Source organism: Corythoichthys intestinalis, chromosome 20, assembly GCF_030265065.1.
Source record: "Corythoichthys intestinalis isolate RoL2023-P3 chromosome 20, ASM3026506v1, whole genome shotgun sequence".
Classification (NCBI taxonomy): Eukaryota; Metazoa; Chordata; class Actinopteri; order Syngnathiformes; family Syngnathidae; genus Corythoichthys; species Corythoichthys intestinalis.
Genome location: NC_080414.1, coordinates 32,550,537 through 32,573,138, shown reverse-complemented (window position 1 = coordinate 32,573,138; position 22,602 = coordinate 32,550,537). Strand labels below are relative to the sequence as shown.

Below are 22,602 nucleotides of genomic sequence, written 5' to 3'. Positions count from 1 at the left end.
ATTTTCTTGTGTGTAATTACACGAAGTGGCATGATATGAATACAAAAGGCATGCGTTTATGGATAAATGATGGAATATTAACATTTTCCCAGGGCATGACATACCCTTTAATATACATCCTATGTTCTCAAGTAGTTAAAATTGAGATTCGGCATGTGAAGAAATCAGGGAAAATAAAAATTAGGAGCTGGAGGTTGGGGTTATAGCTGTTTTTGTTAATTGTTTAATTAATTAATTAAATTTCTGGCTCCGTGGCGACCTTCACGTCGGGGAGCTCCGGCAAGAAATTCTAACCACTTTCACCCCTGAGGCCAGTGATACCAAGCTGGTACTGAACTTGGTAATAGTAGGAAAGAGAACGATTTAAATCTCGTTGTCCTTTATTTGGCCCGAATTCTCCGTTGTAGGAATCAGTCGGAGCGCACAAAAATACCCAGTGCGTTTTGTCACTTCGAGAATTATTTTGTTGCAGGTCGCAGCTCACGTGTTGTGAGGCGCTAAATGGCCATTCAGTAGTTTCAATACAAAGATGCTTCTGACAACCTCCCCTTCCGACCGATTCGATCCTTGTCCGAAGTCGACCCCTAGTGGCCAACAATATCACACACTTCCCTACATAACCGGAGCCAGTATGATGCACTCATTTGGGAACACTTGTTTTGTACACCCAAATCTGCATCTACATCAAAAGAGTAGGGAGGAAATAACAGAGAAGTAAGATAATTTAGTAGTAAAACGATCTGGGATGAAAAAGTTAATTCACGTAGGTCTTTTTATATGAAAGATCAAAACCTGGAACATTTTCAATATGAAGCACGATGATGTATTACAAATTTCTGCGGAGTGCTTTCACATGCAATAAAAACTAAAAGAAAAATTTTAAGAACTAAATTCTGATTTCTTCGCCCAATTCATGTCCACACAATAACATTTTACTATACATTTTAAATAACAAAGAAGGCCAAAAACAATCTCTGCAAATAACGCTGACATTTTATTTGATCAAATACATAACTATATACAATATGTACAAGAAATTATATTCACAAATGTTGCAAAAAACAACAAAAAGGACGCCGAGCCACTTTGATGGAATCATCGAAGCCACTGTAGTTCACGCCCTGCACCTAGAAAAAAACAACAAAACACAACAATTCAGTTTTTAATCTTTTCTTGCTCAATATCAGAGATGTAAGTCACATGCTATACTTTTTTTTTTTTTTTTTTTTTAAAGAATTGTGGACTATATGTGTCAGTCCAAATTGGGTTAAATTCACAAATGTCTCCATCATACACCATCAATTCTAATAAATAAATGGCAAAACAATGGCTCATATTTTGAAAAACCTTGAAGTCAAGTCACTCATTTAACAAGGCACCACTTTTTGAACTTTTTTAAACCAATAAGCAACAGAATTGGATAGAAGTTTCCCTGATTACCTTTGCCTGTTGTAGAGCTTTGCTGTGATGGCTTTAGGAATACCGATCGGCTGTTTGAGTGTCCCCGACTGGTGGAGGGCGTGCTCCTTGTTTAGCTTCCGGATATGCTCGATCCAGTCCAGCTTGGTTTGAACAGTTGACGCCTATGGTAAAAGAGGAAAGTCGAAGGTTATCAGGCCATTTGGAATTTAAACACTTATTGAACAGAACAAACCACATTAGCATCTCCGATGCGGTGGAGTTTTAACATATGATTTTCTTTTCTTTGGTTACAATACTTGGTGTTTAACTTTTATTCACATTGAAAAAAAATACAGCAAGGTTAAATGTAACATATTCAAAAAAGTAACAACATTCACTAAAGACAAGAAAAAAAATAACGCAAGATGGACACAAATGCTCAGCACTGTGTCAAAGTGGCTTACAAAACCCTGTTAGGAACACGTGTGGGAATCTCACTTTGTCTTGAGGAAAAGAGGAAAGAATGTCTTACCTTAAGAACAATTCTTTTGCTATACATCAAGTTACGGCCCACCCAAAGAACAAACTTGCCAGGGTCTCCCTTAGGGTTTTCTCTCAGCTTTACATCAGCTAGCTAAAGAAGAAATGAAATGATCATGTTTATTGAGAATATTGCATAGGTAAAAAAGTAAGTAAAGGATGACTCACGTTGAGTCTTCTCTTGTAAATGTATTTCGTCATGCCTTTCTGATCCTTGACCACCTTGCAGACCAGCAAGGACTTTTTCAGGAGAAAAAGGTGTATATTCTTCCCCCTGCAAAATGGCAATTTTGAATCCCACATTTTGAACGACTCCTGTCGGAGCAGCTCACCTTGGGATTCAACGCCCTCATCAAAACCTGACGGAGGAGAGAATAGGTCATGTAAGCAAACTATGCCTCAAAAGCAAGTGCATGTCCAGCCCATTTTGCCCATGTTAACGTACCTTCCAGAACTGAGAAATGAATGGCATCGTTGGCTCTCTTCAGAATGCTGAGAGTCACCTCCAGGGCTTCCTTGAGTACTCCTTTCCCATCTTCACAGCACTCGAGGAGATTCTAAAATAAGCAAAAATACACTTAAAAATGCATTAAGACATTGTTCCCACAGAACATAAAGATTATATACCTGTGAATATTGTTGTATGCTCTGTTTGTATGTGTGTGGTAAAGCAATTATCTGAAGGATTATAAAACCATAAAATCTTTGCACATTGCATTAGGTTTGGGGACTTTCATGAGACAAAATTATGTGATTTACTTGAACGAACTAAACATTGTTGAATTATTTTGTTTGTTTGGTGAATTTTTAGTGCTAATATTTTTTAATTATGAGCGTGTCATTAATGTACCTTCTGCATTTTATGTTGGTTTTCTGAACAACGAACTTGAATATTTTGGGCTTACCTTTAACAACAGCGGATATTTTGTCATTCTCTGTATTGGCTTAAGCAGGAAAGATTGTAACGAGAATGCTAGTCCGTGCTTCCGCTGAATTTTCTGTTGAACCCATGGAAAGAAAGAGAAAAAAATGTTAGACTATGAAGCATTATAATCTGTAATTTCATATGGATAACCTTGACATTTAACTTACATTAAAATAGTTAACAGTATGCTCCAGGATGAGCAGAGTTGACTTGTCACTATTCTTGCCGTAGTCCACATATAATTGGAACTTCTCAGCCTATAAAGACAAAACCAACAACACGCTCAGAATTCTTCATGGGTCATTAATCAGTATGATTATGATTACGGTAGTGGCAAGGCAATAAATACCCATTTGACAAAGCAACATCCGACATCTTCAGGGACGCTTTCATGTTTTTCCAGTTCCTTGAGGAAGATCCTGAAGATAGAACACGGAAAAAAATTAATACATTCCAAAAAGTGAGTGGTGGTGGTGGTATGTTTTAAATATGAGGAATGACCAGGAGTATCCAATTTGTCTATTTTGTCCACTCAAAATGTCAGTCATTTTTGAGTAAAGTCACTGCTTATGCTTACTTATGATGGAATTCATACAGCTCCAACAAGTTCCCGAAGATGACATGCTCCATATTGTTGAGTCCTGCAGGGAGCTCCTCCTCTTGGGTCAACATCTCCCTCATGTAAGTCTGCAAGATCCAACACAAAGGTTTGAGTGAAGTTTGTCTTACAAGAACTGCACATACACAGAAAGGAAACTCACATCAATGCACTCTCGCAGGTCTCGCACGTAAGCCTTTTCCGTTTCAATCAACTCAGCCAAAATGAACCTAAATGAAAAATAGGCACTCGTTATTATTTTGAAATTATGAATTTACAAATATATATATAAGATATCTACACACAGACAGACAGACAGACAGATAGACAGATAGAATATATATATATATATATATAAGAGTCACATACGTTTCCCTGGTTGCAGATTTTGTTGCACCGTCGCTCATCCGGTCCAAATCTGTTAAACTCAGAGGGTGCTCCAATAAGTGCTCTGCAGAAAAGAAGTAAAAACAAACAATGAATGAGGAAACACTGATGGATTGACAAGTAATTCCCAACTGCTGTGCCATGAGATATCACCAAGTGTGTTGCAGAAAATCACCCATTTTCACCCAATAAATCGGGATTTCTTTATTTTTATCATGTTCTTTTTTTTAATTCATCTATCTACATCCCTGAAGACTACAGGCAAACAACCGAATGTTCGTCCACAAATGGTTAAACCCACCCTGAATGAGATGCAGCATAAAAAACCCTGTTCCGTTGTACGTAGTCCTCGAATTCGGCTCCAGAACTGACCATGTTACTCGCCACACCTCCCGTCAGTTTCTTTTCCTCTGGAGCCGACCGAGGGACCTCGATGACGTGTTTTTGGCGGTTAGTTAAACAAAAACTTCGTCCATACAGGATGAGGATTTTCATACCCCCTGCATTGTGCACTCTGCATGTGGATTATGATGTTGAGTTTAATATTAACATGTCGGACTTTTCACATTTCAACTCCTAAAGTTGGAATTTTAGCCGTTACCTCCGATGCGTTTTGCACAACACGATATCTCAAATATTCTTTACGACTCGACGAACACCCGTCGGTTAAATGTTAAAACTGTCGTAAGGTGGAAATCTTTTTGACATGTTTCTGGCCGTTAGAGGACTTTTCACGTTTCAGCTCCTAAAGTTTGAATTTTAGCCGTTAACTGCGATGCGTTTAGCACAACGCGATATCCCAAATGTTGTTTTCCACTCGACAAGCATCCGCCGGTTAAATGTTAAAATCTAATCTTTTTGAATAATGTTGAAAACGGGCTGCAAGTCCTGTTTTTTTTTTTTTTTTTTTTTTTTTTTTTTTTTTTTTTGACAATGTCACGAATAAAACGCTGTAGTCATAAATACTTGATAACAACACGACGCAAAACGAACGAAGTTCAGAAAAGCCCACTCAGTCACTAAACTGCAATTTTTTAGACGAATAATGCATGTTTAACTTAGACTAATTAACTTACCTCCCAGCCTTTCGATGGTTGCAAGAATTTCAGATGCAAGTTGTTCCATGGTCGAAGTCTTTCGTCCAGATCGTGTCTTCAGATAAGTCTTGTGCACTTGACTCCACTGCTGCACCTGACGGAATGTCACTCGCGGATTATGTATTGTACTGTGTGTTGACATCAAAGACCAAAGATAGTTTTTTGTGACGTCACGCGAGCTCTTTGGTTGTCACGCGATCTTTCTTTGAACGTCACGTTTTTTGATCACGATTTCGGTTTTAGCGCCATCGGCATAGAATAAGATGGCTGCCATCTAGTGGAGGGGGTGCAATTTGTTCACTTTTTGTATCTCTGTTACCTGCCTCGGGACTGCGGGTGTAAATTAGATTATTTTTTACTACAATCTGGCATATTTACATCTTTTAGATGTTCATTAATGTGCACTGTCCCTATTAAATAAATACATTTTAAAAAATCAATATTCTTTTTTTTTAATTTTTTTTATTGTTTTAAATTATACTAAAAAAAGACACGAGGGGGCAGAACCGTCTCTCTTTCTCTCTATCTCTCGCTGTCTGTCTCTCTCTCTCGCCTTACTACAACTAGTTATATATGGCGGTAAACACTTTGCCTGGCACGGCCAGACTGTTCTCCCTGTATTTTTCAAACAATGTGAGAATAGACCCTACTCACATGACGTCACAACCACGCCTCCGCGCCATATTGTCCGTCAGCTCGTCATGTTTACGCATTACCGCTACGTAAATTCCTCCTATTATGGCGTATTTTTCTGCTCGTTAACATTAATAATCAAAATGGTGAAGGCGTGTGTGGCGGTTGGTTGCAGTAACAGAGAAGATAGACGGAGAGACTTAAAGTTCCACCGTATTCCGAGGGACCCGGAGAGGAGAGCGAGATGGACTGCTGCAATTCGATGAGAAAACTGGGCACCAAACGATCACAGACTATGTAGTAGTCATTTTATACCTGGTAAGATGCATTTAATATATATTTAGAGGGTTTGGGGCTGACAACCACAATTAAGATCATTGCGAGGCTAATCGCCGACAACATACAGTTTCAAATTCAAGATGTTTATTTCTTCCGCCATCATTATTTTATGAATAATATTAAGCTGGTACCAAGTGAGAGAAGCTGGCCTCGTCTACGGATCATCAGTTAAACAGGGATGTACAAACTTTTTGCAAAGGGGGCCAGATTTGGTGTGGTAAAAATGTGGGGGGCTACCATGGCTGATTTATGTAGAACAATATATCGAAACAATTTTTAGCAAGCCCTTCTGTGTGTCACATTTGCTTTATTATTATTTTTTAATACATAATTTCAACAATCTCTCCTTTGTGGCGTTGTCTTTCGACACTCGGGCTCTTGCGAAATACTGCTGCTGTGAAATTAAACTAGCGTCAAGTTGCTATAATTTCTCGCTGCGTATCTTCCTTGTAATGTTGTCGTACATGTCAGCGTGTCTTTGAAAACAGCGACTGTCTTTTTGCAAATGAGGCAGACACAGTTGTTGCGTATTGTATTGAAGAAATAGTCCAATATCCACCTATCTTTGAAGCGTCGGCCATCCCAGTCAACTTTTTTTTAATTGATTGTCGCCATTTTAGAAAATTGAAAGTAAAGGGTCACACGGGGTAATGTTGCTTAGAGTGCTGCTCTTAAAGTTTTTCAAAGTTTCGTGAGAATAGGCTGAGTTTCTGTGGACAAGATAGTTGTAGATACCAGGGTAGCAGATGTCAGGCAGAGACGGCGAAGACAGCGGGTCGAAAAATATCGATTTAGGCATCAAATATGGATCTGGCAAATGGACAAACTGAAGCTTTTCCACATAACGCCTTTTATGCAACGCATCCAATGAGTTTACAGCGTCTGAAAGCACCGGGGCTTCCATGAATTGCACTATAAATTGCACGACAAATTGAAACCATTGAGAATACGGATAAACAATGACGGACAATATGGTGGCCGGATACAGCGACACGTCATTGTGTGACGTTGGTGAGTGGGATCTATAGTCTGGGATCCAGCCCATTAAGGGCCTCTCGTGCAAGGACTAAATCAACCATCCAATCAAATTTGTTTATTTGCGTATTTTGCACAGCAACACCAAATGCTTCCTCAAACATGGGAACCTTCAAAGTGAAAGGAGACAGAGGTGAAAAAGAATGTCACCTGATGGACTTGCTCTGATGATCACAGTACTGGTATTTTTACTCAGTTGAATCATACGACCGTATAGCACAATCTCTTCAAAGGTGAAACAAATAATCATGAAAAGTATGGAGTGATCGACTTATCATAAATATGGTTTAACTTGGCCAATTGAGACCACTCATAAACTGTCATATAGTTGAGATTTCGCACTTTTGACAGAAGTTTGAATGGAAACTACCAGGCTAGATCTTGCCTGTGTTGTCTTACAAAAAAAAAAAAGTTATGTGCTCGGACGCGCCGGCGCGTCCGCTCGACCTTATAAAGTTTTTAACTACCTAACAAATAGAGATAATACTTAACTAAATTAATAAAATAAAGTTACTTAAGCACTAACATAATTACAACTAGAATAGCATCATAGAAACCGTCCAGCATTAGAGAAACCCCATCATGTTAGTTTGCATGCACAGCTAGCTAAATTGCTTAACGGCCTAATTATAACTACTGGCGGTGTTAAGAGTTAGCGAGCTCAATGAAAATAAACTACACCCACGCTTAATTCATATCTGAACCAGATAGGCTGCAGTTCAACACTTCTTACCTGAAGTTCAGATTCCCCTCCACTCAGACCGCCGGCGGCCGCGGGTCTCTCCTCCTGCCTCCCCTTCCCCTCATCCACCTGACGGCCACCCCCGCCATCGTAACCTGCGGTTGCTGCTGTCGCTGAAGAGGAAGCTCCGCCACCGGCAAACATCTGTGTTATTTTAACACATTTAGCAGCATCCGCATGAAGGGCTTGTCTCTTTCTATCTCTAATTTTTTCCGCGCCTCCTTTCCTTTTCTTGTAGTTATCCATTTTGTTTATCTCGTCTCTCTGTATGTCTGATTAATGTATATCTGATACCTCTGATCAAGAGGGAGGGGGCATCGGCCCTCGTTTGTAATTGGTCCAGCCCATAACCAATCTTGACTGATGGGCCGATCTACCAGTTTTGTGTACCAATGTGATTAATGCCGTTAGGGAAAAAAAAAAGACAAAAAAAAAAAAAAAAAAAATCAGGACCGGCCCAAAATCGCTATCGGCCCACCGGGCAAATGCCCGGTATGCCCGATGGCCAGTCCAGCGGTGCCTTCAAGTCAAAATGAATTGCGAGCTGAAGTGCCATGAAGTGCAGCCATCAAGACATGATAGAAATTGCTAAAAGTGAAGTAAATTTGAGTAATAATGATGTAGCTGAAGATATTGTTCTTTGATTGCACCAGGTTATATGTTACAATATTGCCAATGAATTCATGATATTTTAAAAATTGAGTTTTATTTTTGTTTCATATTACACGCTATATACAATGTTGTAAAGTTAGTCACCAATTTGTAAGGGCATACATCACTATTTGTAAGATTGCCAACGACCTCGGGTTGACAGGTATGATCTAGTCAAATTATATTCCCCGTATTGTTTTGAGTGTTGAAGACTAGTTGACAGATGAATTCGTCACATTATTCCACTTACAGTGCTTGAAGTAAATATTACTATTTGTTCTTATAAAGCCCATATATTTAAACATTGGTCATTTTTCACCTAAATCAAGAAAAAATTGCTTTCAAATATTGTTTTTAACCATTATCTATTCTTGAATAAAGATAATTTCTGGTACAAGCTATTTTTTTTAAGATTAAATACAATGATTTATTGCTTAGAATAAAGCTTATTTTCAGCTGGCGATTTTTCTTATTTCAAAAAATCGTAGAGAGATGTACTTGAAACACTGCCACATACTTTCACTCATTTCCAATAGACTGGCACTGAAAAACAAGGGAATTTAGTTTTAAGGAAGTTTGTTTTTGCAGCGTAGTAATGTTATACACGTTAAGAATGGCCTACATTTAAAGGCATTTTTGTGTAATTTAGGTATTTACTCTGTAAGTAATTGTTGCCAAAAGCTTATCTTTACACATCGTCATACAATTTGTTATTGTTTAGATGTTGGAATTTACCACTTGTTCACATTTGATGTAGAAAAAGTAGCAATAAATTCTGTTTTTGCACAGTAACATTTGCTCTTGTGTATACTTTAAAATTTTACATATATCTTTTAAGAGTTATCAGTTTGACATTCTCGGCTGAAAGGAGGAGGACATTATCGGTTATCGTTTGAAAAAATGTATTATCGTGCATCTGTTAGGTTGCCCTGGGGAATTGAACCCCAAAGCAGACAAGGGAGATGACTGTAATTATTCACAAGTTTTATTGTCAGGTGCGCGCAGATGGTCACAGTAGCGCGTGTGCACGTTGGGTGCTAGCTGGCAAGCGTAGTTGTGATCTCAGGCAACGGTACAGGTCAGGGAGCAGGCACGAGGAATCCTGGGACGGAACAAAGGTCAGATTAGCCGGGAGTATATATGTCGGTAAATACCTGAGTGCTGGACATGACTGACAGGAGTGCCGAAAGAGTTGGTCTGGCGACGAGTGGCAACGACGATCAGGCTTTTGTAGGCGGCTGATGTTAATGGCTCGCAGCTGTCGTCGCTTCCCCCCGTCTGGTCTCCAGCCTGTAATCAAGGAGCCCTAACAGCATCACTAATTATATATATCTATATACTGTGTGTGTATGTGTGTATATATATATATATATATATATATATATATATATATATATATATATATATATATATATATATATATATATATATATATATATATATATATATATATATATATATATATATATATATATATATGTAGGCTAGTGATTTAAATGCGCCACCAGATGTCATTGGCGAGTTTTTGATTAACTGGGAGATAAAGACAATTTGTGCATTTTGACCCTTCACTGACGCCGTAGCTTCCTCTGCCTTCCAGTGCTGGCGTCATTGGGCCTTATGCCCCATTGTATTTCATGAAGGTAAGACGTTTGTTAATGGCTCCCAGCATCAAAGTTGGTATATAGTGACGAAATATTGCCATCCAGTCTTTTTGTTAAGCTAAACGGGCTGCTAACATGTTTACAAAGAGTTCGAGCAAAGTTTAATTGAGTTTAATGTGCATTTTGAATGTTTATTTTGACTGTGAATTTGTGAATGCCAGTTTACTTTTCATGGTTGTTCAGCTGTGAATATATTGTCTTCTATTATGCAGACTGAAGCACTTTTCTTTTCCTAACATTATTTTTCGAACATGTGAATATTATTTTTGTTTTATTTGCAATACTGTATATGACAATGATGCCCCATTGTATTTCATGAAGGTTGGTGAAGAAGAAGTTGCCGAGTTTCTTGTGCCAATAAACGGCGTGGTCCAATCTGCAAATCAGAACGCCCGTGCCCACTCGTCCTTTCTGCCATACACCCCGTCATCACCGATCCAATAAAAATACACAACGCAGAGCATCGTCGTGGTGTACAGAGAGGGGTCGCACGGGTCGGGTTACATCTTTGGTGCCGTGACCCGGATTTGTGGCGCTCCAGGACCGAAGAGAACAAGATCAACTTTTTCATCAACGTTGCAGCAATAGACTTGCACCTTGTGTGTGTGCGGTGTGTCAGCAGAATTATTAAGGTACCCATTTTCCCATTGTGTCTATTTGAAACAAGGTAAATTTAGTTTTTCTCATTGGGTGGAGACCATTCCTTACAAAAAAAAAAAAAAAACTAGGGAATGGTAAACAAATGTTTGTGGAAGAAAAAAAAAATATATGAGAGTGATGCTGGTTTAATATCACAAGTGTTGATAGTGTATTTAATTCATATCTGTGATTTTGAAATTGAACTTTATTGTGATATTGGTGATATATCGGTGTATTGAGCACATTTTAGTGATACGCACACACATTTATTTAGCTGTTGAAATAATTACATAGCTAAATAGATAGCAGTTGAAAATGATGAGTAACAGTGCAGACACCCAATTAAAGCAACAAGGCCCCTCCACGGCCACAACAAGCCAGCAGCCAACCCTTGGGCCTGGTAAAAGCCTCCACCATGACTCCACAAATCAAACCCACCGTTGGAAAGAGGGGGAAATGGCTCGTCCGAGCACAGCTCATCAGCAGCCAGCAGTGAGGCCTGGGCCAACAAGTCAATTTCCCAGATTCAACGTCCCCCAGCAGCTGGGCTATAACATTATTCGTCCACCTCCTCATCACCCCACGGACACCAGTTTAGCCCCACCGCTAACCCCACCACCCTCTATGTTGTCGCCGTATGTTGATCCTCGTGTTGCGTTGACTCATGTGTCCACAGTAACAACCTCTGGGACCCCAGCACAGATGCCCATGAGACCGATCTTCACATCTCAGGCTACTGGACCTGGGCCTACACCCACTTCTCCGCCACAGTGCCCCTCACAACTCGGCGTGTCACCGGAGAAAATTGTGCAGCAGTCCCCTGTGAGCCACATGGGTTTCCCTCCTTACCCCATGCAAACTGCTATCTCTAGCCTCCATCCTCACACCAGCTATGCGTATTCCACATCCATGCCCCAAGCTTCCACACCATGGCTGCAAACAACACAAAACATGGACAATATGCATAGACCTCCCGCAGCAGAGCAGGCTTTCCAAATCACAGAAGATGAACATGTTCCCCAGTTGCAAATGTCGAATGCTTTCGTCCACCACCCTCAGCCTCCACTGCACCCATCTTCTACAGGTGCATGGGGCCACAGTGTGCTCGCTAACCCAAACCCCCCACCAACTACTTATGGCGGCTTCATGCAGACACATCAGGTGAAAAATGTCCAAGTTTTCACTGGTAATGCTGATAGTAAGATGCTTGTGGAGGACTGGATTCGTGACATGCAATATCTCCTGGAGGCCATAGAACTACCTGCACACCTCCGTTTCTCCACAGTGGTGCGTCACTTGGGCGGTGAGGCCAGAAAATTAGTACTGAACCTGCCCACCTGTGACCAAAATCCAGCGAAGGCATTTGAAGAATTGAGAGCAGAGTATGGAGACGCACAGGGCTCCTTAGACCCACTGGCTGACTTCTACGAGCGTAGCCAGAAGCCGGGGGAGTCTGCATGTTCTTACGCCATAGCTCTGGAAGCCACGTTGCGAGCTGTGGAAGAAAACCAAAGAGGTGGCGAGGCCTTCCCTGACCGTGACAGTAAACTCACCCGTCAGTTCTTGAGAGGCCTTATCGATGAGTAAGTGTACACGAGAATTGCACCAATGAAGGCACGGCTGCTCAGCTTTCGAGAGCTTCAGGCTGAACTCAGGAACCTGGCAAGAGAATCAAAAACTTTCCAGTCCCAAAGCAAAGCAAAGAAGACGTTCACTCAGGTTCATGTCGCTTCAGAGTCTAATTCAAATGCAAGGACAGAGAAGATGAAGCAGGCTTCGGAGTGGATGGAGCTAACCGAGTTGGTCAAGAAATTAGCCCTTAACCAAGAGGAGCAGATGACCAAGTTGACTCAGCTGGAATCTAGGATTGCTACGCCTCCTGTAGCTCCACAGCAGAGACTCCGCCCACCTCCTGGTCCCACACCCCCGATTTCAAGTGTCACATGTTATCGGTGTGGGAAGCAAGGACACATAGCTCGAGTCTGCAGAGCTGTGTTCCTGGAATCTGATGCAGCGTGGGCACGCCAACCTCGGCCAGTAGTTCCGGCGGAGGGAAGCATGCTACAGCCAGCCCAGCCTTTAAACGAATAGAGCCCATGGTAATTGGGGCTACTATGGGCGAGCAGCAAAACCCCCCACAGCAAGAGAACAATTCTGTAAATGAAGAAGAGGACACTCCCCTTGTGGGCCCTAGGAATGAGGGTGAGGTGGAGGTCGATGGAACAAAGTGCATGGCGCTCCTCGACTCTGGCTCTCAGATCACCAGTATTACACACAGTTTCTGGTGCAACCACCCCGTCCTTAAAAGTCAAAAGCTACAACCATCTAAAATACCCATTGAAGGTGCAGCTGGCCAGAGTGTGACTTACCATGGTGTCCTACAGATTAGCTTGAAAGTTCTGGGTAAAGAATTCAAAAGTGTGCCAGCTTTTGTTGTTGCTGACTCGTCATATCGGTCTTCTGTCCCTATGCTGGTGGGGACAAATGTCATTCGCGCCGCTAGAACCCACCTAAAAGTGACATATGGCCAACACTTCTTGCACCAGATTAAAGAGAGCCATCCAGAGTGGTACACTGCTCTATTGGATGTTGGAAACACTGAACATTGCAGTATGGATGGCATGGTGGGCCCTGCGGTGTACACTGGTCCCAGAACACACATTCCAGGGGGAAAAGAGATGGATTTGATGTGTAGGATAAAAGCTGGTCCTCAAAGGAAAACTTACACAGCCCTGATTGAAGGCCATTCTGCAAGACCACACCCACAAAATGTCCTGGTGGCCAAAGTTTTTGCTGATGTAAAGAAAGGAAGTGTCCCCGTTCGAGTAATGAACCTGTCTCAGCATGATGTTATCATAAAGCCTCATACACATCTTGCTAATGCCTTCTTGGTGGAAAACGTGGTGGACTTTTCTGACAAGAACCAGAGTGGCATTGATGATGGTGATGCCAAAGAGGTATGTCAGAGTCTGCATCAAGTAGTGGCAAGCAGTGGGGTGGATTTGAGCGAAGCAGCGGTGGAGAACGAAAACCAGCGCACTCTCCTTAAAGAACTGCTGGAAAGGAATGCAAGTGTGTTTTCCCAGCACCCCATGGATTATGGACACACAAAGACGGTGCAGCATGAGATCCCTCTGGTCGACTCTAAGCCATTTCGACTCCCCTATCGCAAAATCCCCCCATCACAGTGGCAAGATGTGAGAAAGTTGTTAATGGAAATGGAAGCATCAGGAGTCATCAGACCCAGCAAGAGTCCATATACTTCTCCAGTGGTGATCGTAACCAAGAAAGATGGTTCGTTGAGGTTATGTATCGACTACCGAAAGTTGAACTCCTGCAGCACAAGAGACGCATTCCCCCTTCCCAGGATTGAGGAAGCTTTGGAGGCTCTGGGACAAGCAAAGTACTTCTCGACACTCGACCTCACATCTGGTTATTGGCAAGTGGAGGTAGCTGAGCAAGACAAGTACAAGACAGCATTCAGCACCCCCATGGGCCTATTTGAAGCGAACCGTATGCCCTTTGGGCTGCAGAATGCCCCCTCCACGTTCCAGAGACTTATGACATGCTGTTTTGGTGATCTGAACTTCACTCACCTCTTAATCTACCTGGATGACCTGATCATTTTCTCTAAAACCTTCGATGAGCATCTAGAGAGATTACAGCTTGTGTTCGACCGGCTATGGCAGCATGGCTTGAAGCTGAAACCCTCCAAATGCCAGCTGGTGAGGAAAGAGGTGCAGTATTTGGGCCACTTGGTGTCTGCTCAGGGTGTCCGGACGGACCCGGAGAAGATCAGTCGAGTGAAAGACTGGCCGAGACCAACAAACCGGAAGGAAGTGCTCCAGTTTCTGGGATTCGCTGGCTATTACAGGAGGTTTGTGTGCGGATACTCAACGTTAGCCGCCCCATTGTATCGCCTCACTGCTGGAGACCCCAGAAGGAAAAAAAGAGGAGTAAAGAAACGTGTGGAGCCTGACCCTCCTTTCCTGTGGACTGATGAATGTGAGGAGGCTTTCCAATCCCTGAAAGAAAAGCTGACAACTGCACCCGTGCTGGGATATCCAGATTTCAGTCTGCCTTTTGTCCTCCAAACTGACGCCTCAGGAGAGGGGCTTGGCGCGGTGTTGGTCCAGGTCCAGGATGGAACTGAAAGAGTTATCGCCTTCGCCAGCAGAGGTTTGAGTCCACCTGAGACGAGATACCCGGCACACAAGCTCGAGTTCCTTGCGTTGAAATGGGCAGTGACCGACAGGTTCTACGATCACCTCTATGGGCGAAAGTTCTCAGTCTTGACAGACAACAACCCTCTCAAGTATGTGATGTCTTCAGCAAAGCTGGACGCCACCGGTCAAAGGTGGGTGTCTCGACTGTCAGCTTTTGATTTTGACGTCCAGTATCGGCGGGGACAATGCAACACAAATGCCGATGCCCTCTCTCGTATGTCTAACCAAGAGGTCACTCAAGCTCTGCAAACATGCCCTCAGCAGGTGAAATCCAGTCAGGACATGGGACCGCCAGCCCAAGAGCCAGACTGTCCCAAAGACCTGAACACGTCTACCCCACAAAAGCCTCATTCTGACACCCTCAGAATTAAGGTGCCATATCAAGACGTGGGAATGGAGTCACTGCCGGCCATGACAAAACAGGAGATCCGTGCGAGTCAGAAAGAAGATCCCGTCATTGGGCCTGTCTTGCACTACAAAAGTCTGAACCACAAACCAAATCGCAACGAGAGAATCAGCGATGGTGGCCTAGTGGGCCTTCTTTTAAAAGAGTGGAAGAGGTTAGTGGTCAAAGATGGTATCATGTACCGCCGCATTCGAGACCGCCAAAGGGGAGTAGTGGAGCAGTTGGTACTTCCAGAGAAACTCCGAGCATCAGTCAAAACTGCGCTCCACGATGACTCAGGGCATCTGGGTTTTGAGAGGACAGTGCACATGATAAGGGAGAGGTTTCATTGGCCACGAATGTTCCAAGAAATAAAGGCATGGTGCGAAAACTGTGAAAGGTGTTGCCTCCGAAAGACCCCAACTGCAGGTGTCAAAGCTCCCATGGTCAGTATTCACAGCAGTGCTCCCATGGAACTCGTATGTGTGGACTTTTTGACTCTGGAGAAGTCAAAGGGTGGCCTAGAGAATGTCCTCGTCGTCACTGACCACTTCTCACGCTATGCACAGGCATACCCCACCAGAGACCAAAAGGCCAGCACTGTGGCGAAGGTGCTGTGGAAGAACTTTTTCTGCCGGTTTGGTTTCCCAGCGAAATTGCATGCAGATCAAGGGCGCAATTTTGAAAGTGCAATTGTGAAGCAGTTGTGTAAGTGTACTGGCATCCTCAAAACCCACACAACCCCCTACCACCCCCAGGGGAACGGGACCACTGAGAGGTTCAACCGCACTCTCATGAACATGCTGGGGACACTTGAGCCTTCACTGAAACCCCGCTGGCATGAGTATGTGGATGCGATGACACACGCCTACAACTGCACACGCCACGATTCAACAGGGTACACGCCGTACTACCTGATGTTTGGGAGGCATCCCAGGCTCCCTGTTGACTTGATGTTTGGTCTCCCAGCCACCCATGAGCCATGTGGGTATAGTGAATATGTTCAGACGCTGCATGATTCCCTGTCCAAAGCCTATGCTCAGGCTAATGCAACTTCTCGTCAGGCAAAAGGGCAACAGAAGAAGTATTATGACCAAAGAGTACAGAGCCATGCTTTCAACCCAGGTGACAGAGTCCTGGTCAAGGTTTGCCAAGTAGAAGGTCGACAGAAACTGGGTGACAGGTGGGAGTCACGTCCATACATCGTGGTGAAGAAACAACCAAACTTGCCTGTGTATGTGGTCCGATCAGAGGATGGCGAAAAAGAGAGAGTGCTCCACCGCAACCTCCTCACCCAGTGCATGTTCTTCCCAGCGGAAAGGTCTGATGGAGTGACAAGGGAGGAAGTGGATGCAGACACGTCAAATGGTTTGGAGATGGAGGACACTGATATGATGGAAGAGCATACTAGTCAAATGACAGCAGAAGAGGATGCTCCACTTGCAGCAGAGAGTGTGGAAGTGGAGGATACAGCAGAAACTGTGGAGAGCTCTATTCCTGACACAAATGGACAAATGGAGCACACAGATGGAGAGGAAACAGTCGTGGAAACGGAGCAAAAGGATGATGGAAGGATGAAAAAGAGGACTGTAAAAGGGACCCACTCCCCTGATGGAACCGTTGTTCCAAGGAGGAACCAGCCAAGGAACCGACGTCCCCCCAAGAGACTATCATATGACACAAGAGTGGTGGAGTTAGATGAAGACCAGCAGAAAATACAAAGAGGAAGAGAATTGTGGGAGAAGGCCAAAGCAAGAAGAGCTATAATTCACACATAGTACAGATAAGCTAGCACACTCACATAGATAGGGCTTCCATGCACGAATTTTGGTTTTGCCACAATAGTTACCTATGCCTTATCTGACAGTGTCTACTGCGAATCTGGAAAGTGTGTTGTGTTTTTGTTGTGATGACTGGGACGCCATCATTTAAACAAGGGGTGGATGTAGGCTAGTGATTTAAATGCGCCACCAGATGTCATTGGCGAGTTTTTGATTAACTGGGAGATAAAGACAATTTGTGCATTTTGACCCTTCACTGACGCCGTAGCTTCCTCTGCCTTCCAGTGCTGGCGTCATTGGGCCTTATGCCCCATTGTATTTCATGAAGGTAAGACGTTTGTTAATGGCTCCCAGCATCAAAGTTGGTATATAGTGACGAAATATTGCCATCCAGTCTTTTTGTTAAGCTAAACGGGCTGCTAACATGTTTACAAAGAGTTCGAGCAAAGTTTAATTGAGTTTAATGTGCATTTTGAATGTTTATTTTGACTGTGAATTTGTGAATGCCAGTTTACTTTTCATGGTTGTTCAGCTGTGAATATATTGTCTTCTATTATGCAGACTGAAGCACTTTTCTTTTCCTAACATTATTTTTCGAACATGTGAATATTATTTTTGTTTTATTTGCAATACTGTATATGACAATGATGCCCCATTGTATTTCATGAAGGTTGGTGAAGAAGAAGTTGCCGAGTTTCTTGTGCCAATAAACGGCGTGGTCCAATCTGCAAATCAGAACGCCCGTGCCCACTCGTCCTTTCTGCCATACACCCCGTCATCACCGATCCAATAAAAATACACAACGCAGAGCATCGTCGTGGTGTACAGAGAGGGGTCGCACGGGTCGGGTTACACATATATATATATACTGGACTGTCTCAGAAAATTAGAATACACAATATTCTAATTTTTTGAGACAGTCCTGTATATATACACAGGACTGTCTCAAAAAATTAGAATATTGTGTATTCTAATTTCCTGAGACAGTCAGGAAATTAGAATATTGTGTATTCTAATTTCCTGAGACAGTCCTGTATATATACACAGGACTGTCTCAAAAAATTAGAATATTGTGTATTCTAATTTCCTGAGACAGTCCAGTATATATATATATATATATATATATATATATATATATATATATATATATATATATATATATATGGCGGAAAACACAGACAAGACTGAAAAAGCAGTTTCTGCTCTTGCAACCCTATATAAAATAAACTGCTGTATTTTAAGCCAAAACAATTGTTGTGTTTGATAGAACATTATGTCTATATGCTGCCATAGCAGATTCATGGCGCACTAAGCCTCCGAACTATTTTCAATTTGTGCGTTTTACTTGAAAACCCTTGTTTACAGACATCGCGCAACCGCTTTTGTTTCAACCTTGCCATAAAAAGAAGGTAAGTTCTTATATCTGTTATTCAAAATGTCTGCCGTTTTTAGCTTAGAATCATTAATTGATGTCTAATATTTAGTTAAAAAAAAAAAAAAAAAAAAAAAACTTTAAAAGATTATTCACTCACATATTTGAAAAATTTGGCGTCTGTAAAAAAGTCACGGATATCTACCTCATAACTATCGCTTAATTGAATTTTTTTTTGTTACTGTCACATTTTCCCCGATATGTTATATGATAAATAATCGGTCCAAACAAAGAAAAATGGAAAAATAACGTTTAAAAGGGTAAATATATGAAAATCTCAGCCACTCCTTGTTGTCTGCCATTTCTGCATCACGACCCTTGTTATATCACCATGTGTTACCCATAAAATCCCCCAAATATCCGTCAGTGGCCATTCACAGCTGTGGCTTGACACTCGGTGATACATGCTACATGGAGTTTTTGGATCAAAACAAGGTCAGTACGCGATAATATCTCATTAAAATCGTGACGTCTTTAAATCTGCTCTCGCGTGCTCTCGCCTTCAGTTAGGGTTTTGCTGTTTTAAAAAAAAATTTTTTTTAATGCCCTCTTGTTCAAAAATTTTTTCCCCCAGAAAATTGAGATTTTAAGCTTTCCAATGATGTATCACAAATGCATATAGGACAATTTTGGTCAATGTACAATGTACAGTGAAAGCATAAAGATATTTTTGTCAGTATTCAAAGTTTTGTAAAGTAAAGAATAGATTTTATATCATCCTGGGAAGTAAAACGTGTTCTACATAAAACTGATGAAAGGCATACACATAAATGATCTTTGAAATGTTTTTATTCAACAGATAATAGTTTAAAATAAGTGAATAGCAGTGAAATACCCTTAAATAACTGATCATTTTAGTTGACAACATTTTCATAGCATCAACGTGCTAGTGTTGTCATAACTAAATATGATCAAAGTGCATTTTAACAATAAGTTCAGGTATAACATGAGCAGGCACTTCTACTGTAAGGAATGTTTGGTGAAAGGTCTATTACAAAACAAGTCTGTATCAAAATGTAAAAAAAGACGAAACTGCATTCAGTGTCAATAATCCTGTTTTGATATTTTACTTGTGAAAAATGAATAGGGTCAGATTATGAGGGACCCTCATTTCAACCAACTCTGGCATGACAACACAGCTCTACAATTTATAATTCGAGTCAATAATGTCAGCAATGAAATTTGAATCAGAGTAGATTCTCTCAATGGAAGGAGCTCCTTTCACTAACCATAGGAAAAAATCACACCAATCAAGGCCAGTGATACCAAGCTGGTACTGAAATTGGTAATAGTGATGAGAACGACTTTAATCTCGTTGTCCTTTTTTTTTGGCCCTAATTCTCCGTTGTAGGAATCAGTCGAAGCGCACAAAACAAACAGTGCATTTTGTCATTTTGAGAATTATTTTGTTGGAGGTCGCAGCTCACGTGTTGTGAGGCTCTAAATCAGACATGTCCAAAGTCCAGCCCGGGGGCCAAATGCGGCCCGTGGTCAAATTTCATCCGGCCCCCAGCCTCTGTCATAAAATCAATAACATCTGGCCCGCACACAGACTTAATAAATTGGTCAGCAGTACTGCAACCAGCATATGAAGTAGCTTACACACAAAATGCTGCTCCTCATTTACCCACTAAAAGGCAGCAGCACTTTAACCCTTTATTGCCAAATGTATGACATTTGATACACCAAAATTTCATTGATTTTCGGACTAATTTAGAATTTTGACATTTCTTTTTGGGGAAAAAAATGATGGATGCAAGTCAACACATGCATCTGCAGATTCGATAAGAAAAAAACATGATTTAGCATGGGTTATTGATATTAGAGTGCTTATTACACATATTCATTTTGACTTTTCACAAATTTGCAAAAAAGGTTTCATTAGGACATTATTTTTCAAATTTCGGGATTCTCTGATAATTGCTTCATCTTGCAGGTATTTAAGGGCTATGCAGCATTACTCCGTGTGACCCTCTTCTTCCAATTTTCTAAAATGGCGACAATCAACAAAAAAAAGTTGACTGTGACAGCTGACGCTTCAAGGATAGGTGGAAATTGGACTATTTCTTCACTATACGCAACAACTGTGTCTTGCCTCATTTGCAAGGCAATTTAGGCAATATTACCAAACAAGACACGCTGACATGTACGACAAGATTACAGGGAAGATACGCAGCGAGAAATTGAAGCAACTTGAAGCTAGTTTAATTTCACAGCAGTAGTATTTCGCAAGAGCCCGAGAGTTGAAAGAGAACGCCGAAAGGGCTAGTTGCGAGATTGTTGAAATTATTCATTAAAAAATAATAAAGCAAATGTGACACACTGAATGGCTTGCTAAATTTTGCTTAAATATACTGTTCTACGTAAAGGACGTCAGCCAAGGTCGCCCCCCCCCCCCCCCCCCCCCATTTTTACCACGCCAAATCTGGCCCCCTTTGCAATAAGTTTGGACACCCCTGCTCTAAATGGACATTCAGTAGTTTCAATACAAAGATGCTTCTGAAAACCTATGGAGGTAGATTTGTGTCTTTATTATTCAATCAAAAAAAAAGTTGCTTCGATTTGTGTCTTTATTATTCAATCAAAAAAAAAGTTGCTTCGATCAAATAAAAAGTTGCTTCAATCAAAATATTTATTTTCAATCGAAGAAAACGTCACTTCAATCAAAAAAAAGTGTTTGAATGCAAAAATAAATTTGAAACTCAAAAAAATATATTTGAAAACTATTTTTCTTTGACTGAATTTTATTTTTTTGATTAAAGTCAAGTTTTTTTTGATTGAAACACCATTTTTGACTGAAGTCATGTAATTTTGCGTTTGGACCACATTTTGGCTAGGACATTTGTGTCTTTATTATTCAATCAAAAAATTAATTGCTTCAAACAAAAAATATATATATTTTTTCAAAAGAAAAATCACTTCAATCAATTAAAAAAAAAAAAATCAATTGTAGAAAAAAAGGTTTGAATGTGAAAAAATATTTGAGACTCAGAAATTCGCATTTGAACACTTTATTTTTCATTCAAACTGTTTTCTTTGATTGAAGCAATCCTTTTTGTGTTTGAGCCATATTAGGGGTAGGACATTTGTGTCAAAATCATTCAATCGCAATAAAAGTTGCTTTAATCAAAAAACTATTTTTAATCAAAGAAAAAAATCATTTGCAAAAACTTTTTTTTTTAAATATATTTTTTATTTGAAATATATATATTTTTTTTAATTGAAGTGTCACTTTTTTTGAAAAGCAAAACGTTTTAAACTCTTTTTTTTTTCAAAGTGGAAAAAGTTTTGAACACACTTTTTTTTTTAAGTGGAAAAAGTTTTGAAGGCACTTTTTTTCGATTGAATCATTTTGACACAAAGATTCAACTTCAACGCTAGTTCCGGTGTGTTTGATTGGCACATAAAAGTATGAAGCAAGCATAATGGCCACCAGGGCTCCATCCAGCCATCGGAGTCTAAGCCGAATATATGGGCACCGGTACGGGCGTGTGACATCGGCATTTCACCGGAGTACGGTGCCCTGTTGCTTAATGTGATTTAACACGGCGAACTTCACCCGCTGCCCTGACGTGACGGTTGGCAATTGGTTCCAACCGGAGTGTCCGCGACGCGCCGGTACAGGAGTGGTCGGCGAGTGGCCCGACACTAGCCTGCCCAGTAAGCGAGTGGACTACTGGCGAGTCGCCGGCGTCCACGCCGGCAGCCCCATCGCTTCAGCTTTGAATGAGTGCCGTGTCATTCGCGGGGCGTCCACTCGACAGCCGGCCTCCGCGCCTGGGGGGTGATATCGGGGTCCGACCAGTGTGCCACGACAGGGCACCGTACCGTTGCGGGTACTCCGGTGAAATGCCAATGTCACACGCCCGTACCAGTGCCCTATATTCGGCTTAGACTCCAACAGACTCCGATGGCTGGATGGAGCCCTGGTGGCCATTATGCTTGCTTCATACTTTTATGTCATTGGCGTAGCCACCTGCCAATCAAACACACCGGAACTAGCGTTGAAGTTGAATCTTTGTGTCAAAATGATTCAATCGAAAAAAGAGTGCCTTCAAAACTTTTTCCACTTAAAAAAAAAAGTGTGTTCAAAACTTTTTTCCACTTTGAAAAAAAAAAGAGTTTAA

At 41.5% G+C, this 22,602-nt stretch overlaps 1 protein-coding gene across 1 annotated transcript; it reads right to left on the bottom strand.

Annotated features, from left to right (window-relative positions):
- Positions 1-991: 991 nt before the first annotated feature.
- Positions 992-5,042, bottom strand: LOC130909003 (triple functional domain protein-like). Its single transcript, XM_057825039.1, has 12 exons — positions 4,928-5,042; positions 3,834-3,915; positions 3,628-3,694; positions 3,444-3,553; positions 3,216-3,285; positions 3,034-3,123; positions 2,847-2,939; positions 2,387-2,498; positions 2,110-2,300; positions 1,934-2,035; positions 1,441-1,583; positions 992-1,127 (listed from the first exon to the last, which is right to left on the bottom strand). The coding sequence occupies exons 1-12, from the start codon at positions 4,974-4,976 to the stop codon at positions 1,115-1,117; spliced, it is 1,122 nt and encodes a 373-aa protein (XP_057681022.1). The 5' UTR covers positions 4,977-5,042; the 3' UTR covers positions 992-1,114.
- Positions 5,043-22,602: the final 17,560 nt, after the last annotated feature.

What these genes read in the sequence shown, in the direction of transcription:
- LOC130909003 (XM_057825039.1), bottom strand. Translation starts at nt 4,976, where the DNA reads ATGGAACAACTTGCATCTGAAATTCTTGCAACCATCGAAAGGCTGGGA. An exon ending in AACCATCGAAAGGCTGGGAG is followed by an intron (nt 3,916 to 4,927) that starts GTAAGTTAATTA and finishes TCTTTTCTGCAG; the next exon opens with AGCACTTATTGGAGCACCCT. An exon ending in AAATCTGCAACCAGGGAAAC is followed by an intron (nt 3,695 to 3,833) that starts GTATGTGACTCT and finishes TTTTTCATTTAG; the next exon opens with GTTCATTTTGGCTGAGTTGA.